Raw genomic sequence first — 16551 nt, 5'->3', positions numbered from 1 at the left:
CACATAAAATCCAAGGAGAGAAACAGACTCACTGATGATACTCTCTTTCATTTGATGTGCATTGGGACCACAAAGATTGACATTGACATCCAATCCATTGTGAGCCAGCAGGCCAAACCACCGCTCTCTCATTAGGTGCAATTCATGTTGGGCCTCTGTTGTCTAGTTTTCTGCCATTATTGAATGTGAGCTATTTGCACTTTGTTTTGTTTTTTTATCAAGGACATGGTGTTAAAATTCCTTTTTGCACTTTGTTTTTTTTAAGCAAACGTTTTGTCTTTGTTGCTTATCAAGGACATGTTAAAATGCATTTCTATGCAGAAAATAGTTGTATGTTGGTGCAATAAACATACAGATATAAGTACATATAAAATGTGTTCTTATTGAGAATCATATTATAGCTTCTTTCATATCCAATTATTTGAACTGTGTGGTCATGTGGCCCTCTGATGATAGTGGTGAAAAAAATTGGCCCTCTTTATCATGGAAGTTGCCCATCCCTGGTATAGACAGACGAGACAAAGAAGCACAAGCAGGGAAAAAAGGAAGAGGAGAGGAGAGCAGAGGAATGCGACCGCCTTCCATGAGAGCATGGGGTATGTACGGGGTTACATGAAGCTATGCTTGATAGTTTCATGCTCTCGAGGTCACTGGTCCCCACTGTAAACCTAGATTATGTAATAAGCGAGAAGTCGAGGGCTACAGAATAGGAGATCAGCGCCGCCCAGTATGCCTTAAGGGCCTGGTTAGGACAGGATTATCATGGTACCAGTGCAGCAGGAAAGTGATTGAGGACGTTTGTTGAGACTGGGGATTTCCCAGGGATATTCTGGTCTGCCTGAGTGAATCATGGCAGTAAACCGGCTCAAAACACCGATTTTCCTTCAAAATATGCCGCAAACATCACAAGGTGGGAATCTGATGTGATTTTTCAGCGAGTGTCGGAGCAAAAAAAAAAAAAATAGCGTGTTGGCAAATTTAAAGCGTGTCGTCATGAAATTAAAGCGTGATGGCCCTGACATGCAAAAGCGCTCTGGGGAGAACAATGTTCATATGACCTTGCATGACGTAACAACACAGTGCAGTCTTGGAAAAACTAATACTATACAAAGGCAAACAAATGCTGGTTTCCTGTTGGAGCTTTCTAATGAAACCAGGAACAAAACAAAAATAAAACAAAATGAGAAGGGTGCTCAGCGAGCACAGACTTCCACCAAGACCAAATGTTGGATCTGCTCCAAAATTCAAAATTTGGTGGATTCTTTCTTAGCCCACGATACACCCTTCCACCAAGTTTCATGGAAATTGGGTTGGTAGGTTTTGCACAAGTCAAACAAACAAACAGACAGACAAACAAACAAACAAACAGCACCGAAAACATAACCTCCTTAACGGAGGTTAAACAGACCAGCTACTGGAAGTAATCATGAGTAAATCACAAGCTTAATGAGATGAAATGGATAAATATTGAAATGTGTTTGAACGAATGGAACTTGAGCACAGTTCCTACGTTGATTTCACTTTCATCTTTTTCTGGACGTCTGATAGCAGTTTGGGGAAGAACTCGAAGTGTGCCATTCCTTTGCACAAAGGTGTCTGGGTTCTTGTTCAGTTCACCATGTTGGATATTGGAATTTTAATTTTCCCTGTGAGGCCCAGTGTCTGTAGATCTGTTTCTCCGTGATGAAGCGATGGCCGCCTCTCCTTGCATGCTCGTGCACTTTGTACATGCCACACTCGTCCAGACGATGCGACTCGTAATAGTGATACGGCACCGAAGAGTAATTGTTGAGACTACACACACACACACACACACACACACACACACTTTAAAGGTAGCCTGACTTTCAGATTTTTCAAGTTTAGGTCATAAAAAGAATTTTCCCTGACATTTTTGTTTAGTGGACTGAAAGCTACTGAATTCGAATCGCAGACTTCCAATTTTATTAGGTTTTTAAAAAATAGAACAATTAATGAATTTAGGGCCACGTGGCCCTAAATTCTCCGCTGTTTTTACCTGTTTCACCGTGACGCAATCCAAGAGACTACGTCATGCATCACATGGTGGGCTTTCCCCATTTGCACAAGGCATTGTGGGATACAATTTTGAAACGGGAAAGGAAAACGGAGGACGCAAATGAAACGTGAAAGACCGACTACAGTAACAGACAGCGAGACGAAAAGACATTACACTACTGTTCAAAAGTTTGGGGTCACTTTGAAATGTCCTTATTTTTGAAAGAAAAGCACTGTTCTTTTCAATGAAGATCACTTTAAACTAATCAGAAATCCACTCTATACATTGCTAATGTGGTAAATGACTATTCTAGCTGCAAATGTCTGGTTTTTGGTGCAATATCTCCATAGGTGTATAGAGGCCCATTTCCAGCAACTCTCACTCCAGTGTTCTAATGGTACAATGTGTTTGCTCATTGCCTCAGAAGGCTAATGGATGATTAGAAAACCCTTGTACAATCATGTTAGCACAGCTGAAAACAGTTTAGCTCTTTAGAGAAGCTATAAAACTGACCTTCCTTTGAGCAGATTGAGTTTCTGGAGTATCACATTTGTGGGGTCAATTAAATGCTCAAAATGGCCAGAAAAATGTCTTGACTATATTTTCTATTCATTTTACAACTTATGGTGGTAAATAAAAGTGTGACTTGTCATGGAAAACACAAAATTGTCTGGGTGACCCCAAACTTTTGAACGGTAGTGTATGTTGCAAAGGAAAGGAAACGCAGGACCAAATTAATAAATATCGGCAGTCAGCGAGCACCTCAGTATGATCAGCTGTTTGTTTAGCGACAGAATGATGTAACCGTCAGTGCACGGTCAAAGGTAAACCTGCTGACTGCGCCAAGCGAGCGATTTCATCCACATTATTTGCTAACGAATGCCCTCAAATTAAATAACTTCCCAGCCACAGAATGGCCTGATTTTTTTTAGATATTACAGAAATAAACATATCACAATGACCAAATTTCAGAGGGAACTAAATTTCACCGGTTTTATGAAATCGAAAAGCCATCTAGTTTTAAAGGCTGTGAACAGCAGGTTTTTCATTTCCATCAAAGACAAAATGCTTTGCCTGTTCCCTTTTCTCTGTTGACGTTTACTATTTTATTTTGTGGACACACAACTCAACTTCTGGATTGACTGACTGCTTGATTGACAGCATCTTTATCAAGTCCACTGATCTCTCCATAAAATATCTGAAGAGCTCATTTGCCAATCCGTGCTGTACAGATGAGTGAAGCCATCTGGCCGCCATCTTGCCACTCGCATCGCGTGTATTTGGTGGACGTGTTAAACCGTCGTATCTGATCAAATTTGCCCCAAGAAAAGTATCTCTTGACCTTTTCCCCCTTTAATTACCTCCTCTTATTTTCTCACCTTTACTCACATCCCTTACATATCTTTACAGCGCTCCCCTTCACTGTTATTGTTTTTTTTTTTCCAATTCAGTCTCTGATCATTTTTTTGAACAGCTCTTTTACTACTATAATGATTTTCACGGAGACTATTTCAGTTTTTCTTTTATACACTGTAGTTTTGTCTTTTGTATATTTCTTTTTCCTTTCTATTTAGGACGGTTGTTGAAACAGGATTACAGTCAAGCCAGAAAGTCTGCACACCCCTTTCACCTTCTCCACGTTTTATTACATTACAGACTTGTTCTACAATAGATTGAGTTCATTTTTTGCCTCAAACATCTACACACAATCACCAATAATTACGAAGTGAAAACAGGTTTTTAGAAAATATGCAATTTTATTTTACTGACAAAAATAGGTTATGGAGAGGGTTACATATCTGTACACACCCTGAGCCTAATACTTGGTTGATGCACCTTTGACAGCAATTACAGCTTCAAGGGGTCCTGGGAAAGAAGCTATAAGCTTGGCACACTTGTTTCTGGACATTTTTGCCCATTCCTCTTAGCATATCCTTGCAAGCTCCATCAGGTTGGATGGGGAGCATCGGTACACAGCCATTTTCAGCTCCTTCCACAGATGTTCAATTGGATTCAGGTCTGGGCTCTGGCTGGGACACTCAAGGACATTCACAGACTTTCTCTGAAGCCACTCCTTTGTTCTCTTGGCTGTGTGCTTCAGGTCATTGTCATGTTGGAAGGTAAACCTTCACCCCAGTCTGAGATCCAGAATGCTCTGGAGCACGTTTTCTTCAAGGATCTCGGTGTACTTAGCTGCATTCATCTTTCCCTCTATCAGGACTAGTCGCCCCATTCCCGTTGCTGAAAAACATCCCCACATCATGATGCTGCCACCACCATGCTTCACTGTAGGGATGGCATTAGCCAGGTGATGAACAGTGCCTGGTTTCCTCCAGACGTGACACTTGGTATTCAGGCCAAAAAGTTCAAGTTTGGTTTCATCAGACCAGAGAATTTTGTTTCTCATGGTTTGAGAGTCCTCTAGGTGCCTTTTGGCAAACTCCAAGTGGGCTGTCATGTGCCTTTTACTAAGGAGTGGCTTCCGTCTGGCCACTCTACCATAAAGGCCTGATTTGTGGAGCGCTGCCTGGATGGTTGATCTTCTGAAAGGTTCTCCCATCTCCACAAGGATATGATGGAGTTCTGTCAGAGTGACCCTCGGGTTCCTGCTCACCTCCCTGGCCAAGGCCCGTCTTCCCCGATCACTCAGTTTGGCCGGATGGCCAGGTCTAGGAAGATTCTTGGTGGTTCCAAACTTCTTCCATTTATGAATGATGGTGGCTACTGTACTCTTTGGGTCCTGTAAAGCTGCAGCAATTTTTCTGTACCCTTCTCCAGATCTATGCCTTGACACAATCCTGTTTCTGGAGGTCTGCAGGTAATTCCTTTGATCCCATGGCTTGGAGTTTGCTCTGACATGCACTGTCAACTGTGGGACCTTATATTGGCAGGTGTTGGCAATCCCCAGTCATGTCCAATCAGTTGAATTTACCACGGGTGGACTCCAATTAAGTTGTAGAAATATCTCAAGCAGTATCAGTGGAAACAAAATGCACCTCAGCTCACTTTTGGGTGTCATATCAAAGGGTGTGCACACTTGTGTGCATATGATATTTTACATTTCGATTTTTAATAAATTAGCACAAATGTCTAAAAACGTGCTTTCACTTTGTCATTATGGGCTATTTTGTGGAGAATTTTGTGACAAAAAATGAACTCAATTTATTGTAGAATAAGTCTGTAACTTAATAAAATGTGGAGAAGGTGAAAGGAGTGTGCAGACTTTCTGGCTTGACTGTATTTGGTCGAATTAATAATAATAATAATAATAATAATAATAATAAATCTTCCTGAATGCATCCATGATGATAAAATGTATTGAATACTGTACATTATGATTAAAACACAAACACTCCCACAAAATTCAACCATTCACACACACACAAATTTACACATACACGCTCGTGTATAAATAACACTGGTCAACAGTTTTTCAGAAGTTGTCTGCTTCAGAGATGAAACTGGCTGTTTGTTATGAAATTTGGTGTGCTGAATTCAAATACAGTATGACAAATAAAACAGCTGATTGGCTACGGCTTCCAAGATATTTAAGATTTTACATTTTATACTTACTGTATGTACGTTGTGTAGATAGTAACGTTTTAAGTATAAATTGTAAACCTAGGTCTCTTTATGTGTTTATGGTTGGTTTACGTGATAGAAAATCAGCAAAAAGTTTAGATAAATAAAATGTATTATGTATAAGTACTGGATAGGTTTAGTCCTTATTCAGTGTGTACTCAGTGCTTTTTGGCAGCTTGTCTCTTGTATTCATGAAACGAAGCACCTTGTCATGCTTGTCAAGCAAAGACTTAATCTCGAGTGCACAGCCCTGTATGATTTTTTTGAGCTGATTATAGGGCAATTTGTTCAGCAGAGTGATGCAAGTTGACTTATGACTGCATCATCAGTGACTTCTAGGAATAACATCATACAGTGGTGCTTGAAAGTTTGTGAACCCTTTAGAATTTTCTATAGTTCTGCATAAATATGATCTACAGTAAAACATCATCAGATTTTCACACAAGTCTTAAAAGTAGATAAAGAGAACCCAGTTAAACAAATGAGACAAAAATATTATACTGGGTCATTTATTTACTGAGGAACATGATCCAATATTACATATCTGTGAGTGGCAAAAGTATGTGAACCTATGCTTTCAGTATCTGGTGTGACCCCCTTGTGCAGCAATAACTGCAACTAAACATTTCCGGTAACTGTTGATCAGTCCTGCACACCGGCTTGGAGGAATTTTAGCCCATTCCTCCGTACAGAACAGCTTCAACTCTGGGATGTTGGTGGGTTTCCTCACATGAACTGCTCACTTCAGGTCCTTCCACAACATTTCCATCGGATTAAGGTCAGGACTTTGACTTGGCCATTCCAGAACATTAACTTTATTCTTCTTTAACCATTCTTTGGTAGAATGACTTGTGTGCTTAGGGTCGTTGTCTTGCTGCACGACCCACCTTCTCTTGAGATTCAGTTCATGGACAGACGACCTGAGATTTTCCTTTAGAATTGGCTGGTATAATTCAGAATTCATTGTTCCATCAATGATGGCAAGCCGTCCCGGCCCAGATGCAGCAAAACAGGCCCAAACCATGAAACTACCACCACCATGTTTCACAGATGGGATAAGGGTCTTATGCTGGAATGCAGTGTTTTCCTTTCTCCAAACATAACGCTTCTCATTTAAACCAAAAAGTTCTATTTTGGTCTCATCCTTCCACAAAACATTTTTCCAATAGCCTTCTGGCTTGTCCACGTGATCTTTAGCAAACTGCAGACGAACAGCAATGTTCTTTTTAGAGAGCAGTGGCTTTCTCTTTGCAACCCTGCCATGCACACCATTGTTGTTCAGTGTTTTCCTGATGGTGGACTCATGAACATTAGCCAATGTGAGAGAGGCTTTCAGTTGCTTAGAAGTTACCCTGGGGTCCTTTGTGACCTCGCTGACTATTACACGCCTTGCTCTTGGAGTGATTTGTTGGTCGACCACTCCTGGAGAGGGTAACAATGGTCTTGAATTTCCTCCATTTGTACACAATCTGTCTGACTGTGGATTGGTGGAGTCCAAACTCTTTAGAGATGGTTTTGTAACCTTTTCCAGCCTGATGAGCATCAACAATGCTTTTTCTGAGGTCCTCAGAAATCTCCTTTGTTCGTGCCATGATACACTTCCACAAACATGTGTTGTGAAGATCAGACTTTGATAGATTCCTGTTCTTTAAATAAAACAGGGTGCCCACTCACACCTGATTGTCATCCCATTGATTGAAAACACCTGACTCTAATTTCACCTTCAAATTAACTGCTAATCCTAGAGGTTCACATAGTTTTGCCACTCACAGATCTGTAATATTGGATCATTTTCCTCAATAAATAAATGACCAAGTATAATATTTTTGTCTCATTTGTTTAACTGGGTTCTCTTTATGTACTTTTAGGACTTGTGTGAAAATCTGATGATGTTTTTGGTCATATTTATGCAGAAATATAGAAAATTCTAAAGGGTTCACAAACTTTCAAGCACCACTGTATCATGTATGATGTAATACTGGCTTCAGATTGCATCGTTCATTGTTTTGCCAAAAAAGTAAATACTGTCCAAACCCAATCATAGATTTATTCATCGAGCCAATCTTGAAAACTGGAGCTAATGAACAATTTTAAGTTTAATTTTCGTTCTCAGCGACCCAGAATTAGTGAAGTTTGGCTATATTTATTTCGGAAGCATTTTGGCTGTAGACCAGTGTAACGTGTCAAGTTTGTGGGGTTTTTTTCTCAGCAATTAAATGAACAACATGTCTAGTTTTGTGTAGCTTCCTAGGCAGAGATATGATCGCAGCGATCTGATGTGCGTGGTAACACGGCGGCCAGATGACTTCACTCTGACTGGCCAATGAGCTTTCCAGATATTTTACGTAGAGATCAGGGATCTAGTCTCACTACTGTGACAGCTGGCTGCCATTCCCTAATTTCTTTGTAAACTTTGTAATAATAATAAATAAAAATAATAACATGTTGATCAGTTTAAGAAAAATATCCAAACTGACAGAAATGTTCAAGCCCACCTTTTGGAGATCTCACAAATCGTAATGCACGTGCACACACACTCACCTGCAGTATGAGCCATCTATCATCCCATAAACGTTAATGCTGTCACACACGTCCAGAGCAAAAATCATCGTGAAAAATCCAGTGCTGAGGAATGCACCCGACTTCATTCTGAAGGAGAGAGAGAGATCATCAGCTGATTAATAATTAACATCTGATCCATAATTCATTCATAAACAACTGTCCGTATTTTTATGTGCATTGTGTTGTGTTGCAACTGCCACGATAACACGATAACCATTAGATAACTCGGAGAACGACTCGTTTTGATTAAAATCAGGTTGTAGCTTGTTGTCTACCTTGGTACAGTAGGAAAGAAGCATCTATTGTGTTTCAACAATGTTTCGCTTCGGAGTTATTGATCTGGGAAGTTTGAATCTGTGAATATATTTCCAACTTTACCGCAGTTCAATCAAAGCATGAAACAGAACTTGATTAAATCATCTAAATGAGCCATATTACCCAGTTTATTCTCTGTGCACCTCATTTAAAGCTGTACTACCTTTCAGATTTTTCAAGTGCAGGTCATAAAAAGAATTTTCCCTGACACCCAATGATTTTTGTTTAGTGGACCGAAAGCTACTGAATTCGAATCCAATTTTATCTCATCTCATTATCTCTAGCCGCTTTATCCTTCTACAGGGTCGCAGGCAAGCTGGAGCCTATCCCAGCTGACTACGGGCGAAAGGCGGGGTACACCCTGGACAAGTCGCCAGGTCATCACAGGGCTGACACATAGACACAGACAACCATTCACACTCACATTCACACCTACGGTCAATTTAGAGTCACCAGTTAACCTAACCTGCATGTCTTTGGACTGTGGGGGAAACCGGAGCACCCGGAGGAAACCCACGCGGACACGGGGAGAACATGCAAACTCCGCACAGAAAGGCCCTCGCCGGCCACGGGGCTCGAACCCGGACCTTCTTGCTGTGAGGCGACAGCGCTAACCACTACACCACCGTGCCGCCCATCCAATTTTATTAGTTTTTTAAATAGAACAATTAATGAATTTTGGGCCACATGGCCCTAAATTCTACGCTATTTTTTCCTGCTTCACCGTGACCCAATTCAAGATACTATGTCATGCATCACATGGTGGGCTTTCCCCGTTCGCGCAAGGCATTGTGGGATACAAATTTGAAACAGGAGAGAACAATGGAGGACGTGAGTGTGCGAATGAAATGTGAAAGACCGACTACAGTAACGGAAAGTGAGAAGAAAAGACGTTATGTTGCAAAGGAAACACAGGACCAAACTAATAAATATTGCAGTCAGCAAGCACCTCGGTGTGATTAGCTGTTTGTTTAGCGACAAGATGATGTAACCATCAGTGCACGGTCAAGGTAAACCTGCGCATGCACACACGGACTTCCTCCGTCTGCTTGACTGCGCGAAGTGAGCGATTTCATGCACATTATTTGCTCGGGAATCCCCTCAAATTAAATAACTTCCCAGCCACAGAATGGCCTGAGGTTTTTTTTTTCTTTTGAGACATTACAGAAATCGGCGGCACGGTGGTGTAGTGGTTAGCGCTATTGCCTCACAGCAAGAAGGTCCGGGTTCGAGGCCCGTGGCCGGTGAGGGCCTTTCTGTGTGGAGTTTGCATGTTCTCCCCGTGTCCGCGTGGGTTTCCGCCGAGTGCTCCGGTTTCCCCCACAGTCCAAAGACATGCAGGTTAGGTTAACTGGTGACTCTAAATTGACCGTAGGTGTGAATGTGAGTGTGAATGGTTGTCTGTGTCTGTGTCAGCCCTGTGATGACCTGGTGACTTGTCCAGGGTGTACCCCGCCTTTCACCCATAGTCAGCCGGGATAGGCTCCAGCTTGCCTGCGACCCTGTAGAACAGGATAAAGTGGCTAGAGATAATGAGATGAGATGAGATTACAGAAATCAACATATCACAATGACCAAATTTCAGAAGGAACTAAATTTCACTGATTTTATGAAATCGAAAGGCCGTCTAGTTTTAAACCATAGATTCAAACATGAGTTTAAAGTTATCACGTTATAACATGATACCTTGCTATAACAAACTTTTCACATTATTATATGATACTGATTTTTTTTTTATTTTCTGGTGTGGCAGTAACACGCTTCCGTACTATAGTGTAATTTAAAAAAATTACATGAAATGGACCTTAACTACTTTTTAGAGTAATTCTTTAAATATGTCCTCCATGCACCTTTCGAGGTATATATTAAAGGGACAAAAGGTGGACCACCCCAGCAACAAGGAAAGGCACAGATTACTCCCCTTTTTTCAGATAGTGAACAACAGCACCATTATACCAACCTGTCCTTGCCAGTCTCGTTCTGGAAGATGCGATCACACTGCATCATCTTCTCCCTGCTCACAACATAGATGTGTGTACCCGGGTATTTCCGTGCCAGTTTTGTCAGCAGATTGAACATTCGTCCCTTACCATCGTGCCTCATGTTCCGCTCAGGACCCCAAACCACATAGCGTGTGTTTGCCTCTTGCTTGAAGAAAAAGGCCTCACGGTGCAGCAGGCGTCGTACGCTGGAGTGCGACACGACACGCACAGTTGTCCTATTGCCCACATCAGCCTCAAAGGCATGTGTCGGCGCTGCGTTCATGCGGATCACACATTCATGCCCGTCAATCTCATTCCCACATCTGCTGCCTAACACGTGGCCCGAGCTGGAGATCACAGCACAGCGAGCACAGTGCAAAGCCAGGTACTGATGCAAAGGAATTTAAACAGTTAGTATTGTCTATTAATTGTTAAAAGCTTTTTTTTTCCTTAACAACTATTCCAATACAAAATTATGATAATCACTTCAGCTTATGGCAGTTGAATAATTACATTCGCAAATTTTTTTTACAATCATGAACCCCTTTAACAGTAAAACTTTACAGACCCGCTCAGTACACATTATTTTACTCGCAAACTACTAAAAAATCTAGCACATTGTTTAAGCTGTACAATAATATTTTGGCTATTTATTGGAGACAGCCAGAACTTTCCACCCCATTTGATTAAAATTGCAAGTTGACATTATTTATAGGCATAATAACTGTGATGGTTAATTGTTATTTCCACCAGTGAAACAAAACTAGAAAATCACACACAAAAAAAAAAAAAAAAAATCAGGAAACCTACTTGTGAACTTGACCAAATGACAGGAGAAATTCTCACGTAGCCACGAAGTCCCAGATTTACTTCTCCAATTTTGGTGATGTGATTGTACCAGAGCAGTAGAGAGACGGTGATGATGATGATGAGCAGCCAACAAAACTTCTGTATGTGGATTAAAAAAAAAAGAAAAATTATTAATTCAGAGAAATTATTCAATTTGGCATTAACACAGTATGACATCAGTCATTTATCACCTTAAATTAAAAACGTATCATTTAAAATAAAAAAAAGCACATAAGGTTAGTTGATGCACATCTGTCAGGAAGAACATCCCTCAAAATCCAGATGTTTTATATTCTGCACTTTATCACACCATCATACCAGAGACTTCATATCCTGCTGAAGCCTGAGGCTCTCCCACCAGGTCGCAAATTACTCTCGCTCAAGTCATCCTTGAACAAGAATAAACAAGCAAAGTAATATATAATTAATACAATTATTAGTAGACAATAACATAACAGTACTAATAACGGTGGGTTTGTTGATCAGGAATTAGCATTAAAGCAGGTTGAATCCCAAATGCCTCCCTTTTCAAGATATAGTACACTAGTTAGCGTTTAGGAGCCATTTTTATCAAACCTTATGTAGTGCACGAAGTGTAGGGAGGACAGAGGCGTTTTAGATACAGCCTGAGTTGGAGCGTGCCAGCAACAGGCGAAACGATTATTACAAAAACGATTCGTAAGCAATAATAGTTTTGTAGTATGTTATGATATGATCCAATACATTTCAGGAAAGAGCAATTTGTCTCATGAATTACAGAGCAACATATAATAATAAAAATGGAAGAAAAAAAAGAAGAAGAAGCTAGTTCCGGAAACGAGAAGCCTTACATTTTCCTCGGCACGCTCATGTTTATATTCCGGAGTGAAAAAAGTCATCGAGATAGTTAGTTCCGACATCATCGTCATATTTAAATAACAGGAAGTAAATAAAGTTGAAAGAATATATTATATAAGGAGTGTGTGAAATGGGTTATATTGGGATGCAGAGGGAAGGAAGGCTTGGCTTTCTTAACACAGTGTGTACATCGGGAACTGATCAGCAAAAGGTCGACTCACAATGTCTCTAAACATTGACAGTAGCATTGGACAGTTGGATTCCACGCGCTCGTTGCTTCTCGCATTCGATTGGGCAACGCTTACTAAGCCTCTGCGACTATTGGTGGATCTGGTTGTCAATTGACTCGGAAGCCCCGCCCCTAGTGACGCAAGTTAGTGTGCGTGAAATGCGGCGTCGAGACTCTGGAATGTCGTTCTGCAGCGGTCTTTTGGAGTGAGTACGGTTCTGTTTTATGTTAATTTTTTTCCTTTTCAGTATGCTTAAGGTGATATTCCAGTGTAGGACAGTGTTACTACTTTTATTTGTCTCCAATGGGACAGAAAGCAATAGTTTTAGCTTTGGAAGCTGTGCTAGTGGCTAGGAGTGCTAACTAGCTAGCATGTTGTGTGACAGGACGAGTGGGACGTCAGTTTCTGTGTCAACACAGAGGGAGATGCATGTCAGGTTCAAAGTAAGCAAAAGGCACATATAGTCAGATGGAGCTACAATATCTCTCTGTCTCTCTCAATCAATCAATCAATCCATCCATCCCCTGAACATTCTTGCCCATATCTGCTAATGATACCTGTCAGACTATTGATGCTTAAAGTAATGATAAATATTTGGCAGTTTTTATTTCCTGTTTGTAGTTATGGTTTGTATTTGGGACAGTAATCATAATGATCCTCTCTATACTTGACCATAAACCTGATTCTGATTCTGAAACTCTTGGTCATGCCAATTGTTCTACCATGACCCTGACCTGGGTGAACTGATTAGAGAAGATGAGTGAACGATAATGGGGAAAAAAATCCACATTTGATCAGACATCTCTGGAAAAATAGGGATTTATTTCCACTATCGGCAGCACGGTGGTGTAGTGAACTTTGACAGTATTTCCGCTATTGCTCTCTTTTCCAGTTTTTTGATGTCCGTTGGTCTGTTTTTCTCTTGTAAATATGCGTGAAGAATATCCAGTGAAGTTTTGGTAGTCTTTCAGGTGTTCAGCGCATCTTTCTCTTTGAAAATATGTCTTCCGCATTTCATGAAGCAAACCTCACAGCCATGTTTGTGTACAAACTGTCACAGTCATTCACTAGCGTGGAAGTTTTACATCTCCGACGTGTCTCTTTTCCAGTCTCTCGATGTCTGTTGGTCTGTTTTTCTCTTGTAAATATACGTAAAGAATATAATGAAGTTTTGGTAGCCTTTCGGGTGTTCAGCGCATCTTTAGTTTCAGTTTTCAGTTTATTTATTTAGTGCTTAAACCGAGCACTGAATTAACCTCGTCTTCTCTCTCTCCCAGCCGACAAAGAAATGATTGTGTGCATGTGCAACAGAAAAGTTTTGTCATTGGATATTCACCTGAGCGCTGATGTGTGACATCGTGTTGTCTTGACAACGTGCAATATTATAACAATATTGGACGCTCATTCTCCATTGGGGAGAGTGGTGTAATACACGGAGGATAAGCGATATGATAACAATATATATATATATATATATATATATATATATATATATATATATATATATATATATTTTTTTTTTTTTTAAAGATATTTTTTTGGGCTTTTTCACCTTTATTGGATAGGACAGTGTAGAGACAGGACAGGAAATGATCAGGAGAGAGAGACGGGGAGGGATCGAACCCGGGTCCCCGGATTTATGGTATGGCGCCTTAGCCACCTGAGCCACGACGCCCCATGATAACAATATTGCATGCCATCAGTAAACCCACCAGAAGGGAATAGAATACATATATGTTATTTACCAGGTGGGAGGTCCGTATCGTGAAATACCGTGACTGAGGTCTTGAAAGTACTGAGCGAGGCCCTCTGGGTCGAGGTCCGTATTCAAGGCCGAGGTCACGGTATTTCACCATACGGACCAACCTTAAGCTGGTAAATAATATATTTATTTTTTTCTTTACCAAATTCTAACAGAAAACGAGAGCGTCCGAAAGGGAACACCAAGCCGAGCCGCCATTTTGAATCCTCATTCACGGCTGTAATGCAAATTGCTTCCTCCTCGGTATACAAGTGCACTTCCACGGCAGGAATAAAACTACATTTTGCCGCCTATGTAGTCCCCTATTTATACAAATAGGAGTCATTCAGGATTCAGCCATGTTTTTGCTCGGCGTTAGCAACAGTTACAGCTTTTTAGCTTGCTCCTGAAATGTTTTCTTTTATTTCTTCTTCCTCAGGATAGTAAAACTCGCTTTCGCTGTGAACACTGTCGTTATCGCTATCCATGATGTAAAATTAATGCTATTCTCCTGAGAAATTCTGGCAAAAATTTATAAGGTTTTTGATAATCTTGTAAATAAATCTTGTAAAAAAAAAAAAAAAAGATAAATGTTGACAAAAAATGCTACTATGTTTGTTGTTGTTGTGAGTGAGCGAGTTGCCTGAGGTCTGTAACCGGGGTCCGTACCATAGGATACAGACCCGCTCACCAGCCAATCAGAGCGCAGGATTTGATGAAAACCGCACCGCAAAAAAAAAAAAGTTTTTATTCCATGGAAAAAGTGGCCCGTATGTACAGTATAATAATATACAATACCTATATTATACACAGTGTCTAAAATATCTGTATTATACAATATATTAGGCACTTTACCTTAAAATTTCAAACAGGTTTAATTCACCTTTAAATCTGCTCTCTGTTGAAGGACACCCTAAGAAGAAAGCTTTTGGAATTTAAAAAAAAAAATTTACGGTTGCAGCGATATGGTGATTTTAGTAAAAATTAATAATGGTAATTAAGTATGATGTATTGTAGCCAAAAATTGTGCAATAACTCGATAGTTTTTTTCAAGAATTAAAAGAAGATTCAACTTCCCAGCATTATTTATTTCTTTTAATAGGTACAAACCATATATTTCTGTAATCAGCAACTCCATACCTATATAGTGATAATGTCATGAATGGCATACAGATGACATTGACCTTGAGATGACATTCATGCACTGGAAAAAAATCTCGACTGATGCAGAAACTGCAGTTCTGAGTATCTTATTCTCTGTTACTCTTCTCAGTTCATCAATTCCTTCCTTCACACAATTAATGTTGCCGTGTAATTAATTAATTAATTAAAGCAAGACTGCCTTTCAGATTTTTCAAGTGTAGGTCATAAGAAGAATTTTCCCTGACACCCAGTTATTTTTGTTTAGTGGACCGAAAGCTACTGAATTCGAATCGCAGACTTCCAATTTTATTATTTAAAAAAAAATTAATGAATTTAGGGCCACATGGCCATAAATTCTCCGCTATTTTTTCCTGCTTCACTATGACCCAATTCAAGGTACTCACTCGCATCACGTGGTAGGCTTTCCCTGTTCGCGCAAGGCATTGTGGGATACAAGTTTGAAACAGGAGAGGGAAGTGGAGGACTGACTATTTTCTGTCACTCGTACATTTATTACTTAATATATATTGAAACAAAAAAAAATGCTACACAAAATTTTGGAATTGCTACACAATTACTATTGTGTAGCATTTTTTGCGACACAAAAAACAAAAGGTTATCTTGAACGCTGAATGGAAAGCGATAAGAAAAGGCGTGATGTTGCAAAGGAAAGGAAGCTAATAAATATCGGCGGTCAGCGAGCACCTCGGTGTGATCAGCTGTTCGATTAGCGGTAGAACGACGTCACCGTCGGTGCACGGTCAAAGGTAAACCTCCGCATGCGCACAAGGACTTCCTCTGTCTGCTTGACTGCGTGAAGTGAGCGATTTCATCCGCATTATTTGTTAAGAAATCCCCTCAAATTAACATAGCTGCCAACTACTACGAATAAATCGTATTTATTACGATTTGTCGTTTTGATTACGAAAATACGAATTTACTACAATAAAATACGATTTTGCCAATTTTCATGGGTCATTTTCAAAGTCTATCACCGGTGGGATTCGTATTTGATAAAACACTGCTTCGTTCCAAGCGGCAGATACTACGCCAAATTTCATTGTCTATTGCTTGTTCTCTCAGCCAATCAATGATGCTATTAGATCATCCATGGCACGCTATCGTCTGGCCTTTGTTCACGAAGTTTCTGAACAAAGCATGGCGTTTCAAGCATTTGTTATGAAGATGTAGCGTAGTACTAATCTCTAAAGAAAGCATGGCTAAGGGGAAGGGCCAGCGCTTCAAGGACCCGTACCGAGAGGAGTTTCCCTTCATTTCTAAGTCATGTAAGGG

General features: G+C 40.3%; 2 protein-coding genes across 3 annotated transcripts in view; one reads left to right on the top strand and one right to left on the bottom strand.

The window, feature by feature from the left end:
• Positions 1 to 344: 344 nt before the first annotated feature.
• Positions 345 to 11699, bottom strand: st6galnac4 (ST6 (alpha-N-acetyl-neuraminyl-2,3-beta-galactosyl-1,3)-N-acetylgalactosaminide alpha-2,6-sialyltransferase 4). The gene is made up of 5 exons (XM_060935631.1): positions 11626 to 11699; positions 11269 to 11406; positions 10437 to 10846; positions 8141 to 8248; positions 345 to 1794 (listed from the first exon to the last, which is right to left on the bottom strand). Exons 1-5 carry the CDS (start codon positions 11635 to 11637, stop codon positions 1614 to 1616), a joined length of 849 nt encoding a protein of 282 aa, XP_060791614.1. The 5' UTR covers positions 11638 to 11699; the 3' UTR covers positions 345 to 1613.
• Positions 11700 to 12508: 809 nt separating this feature from the next.
• The window catches only part of miga2 (mitoguardin 2), a 54511-nt gene continuing 50468 nt past the window's right edge, over positions 12509 to 16551 (top strand). Inside the window, exon 1 of one of the 2 annotated variants that reach the window (XM_060935010.1) lies at positions 12509 to 12579. The gene's annotated coding sequence lies outside the window, so the exon portion shown is untranslated. The remainder of the gene's footprint in view (positions 12580 to 16551) is intronic. The other variant, XM_060935011.1, reaches the window with a different exon arrangement.

The sequence above is a fragment of the Neoarius graeffei genome, chromosome 12 (genome assembly GCF_027579695.1).
Source record: "Neoarius graeffei isolate fNeoGra1 chromosome 12, fNeoGra1.pri, whole genome shotgun sequence".
Classification (NCBI taxonomy): Eukaryota; Metazoa; Chordata; class Actinopteri; order Siluriformes; family Ariidae; genus Neoarius; species Neoarius graeffei.
The sequence above is the reverse complement of the archived record's forward strand: the minus strand, read 5'-3'. Positions and strand labels throughout refer to the sequence as shown.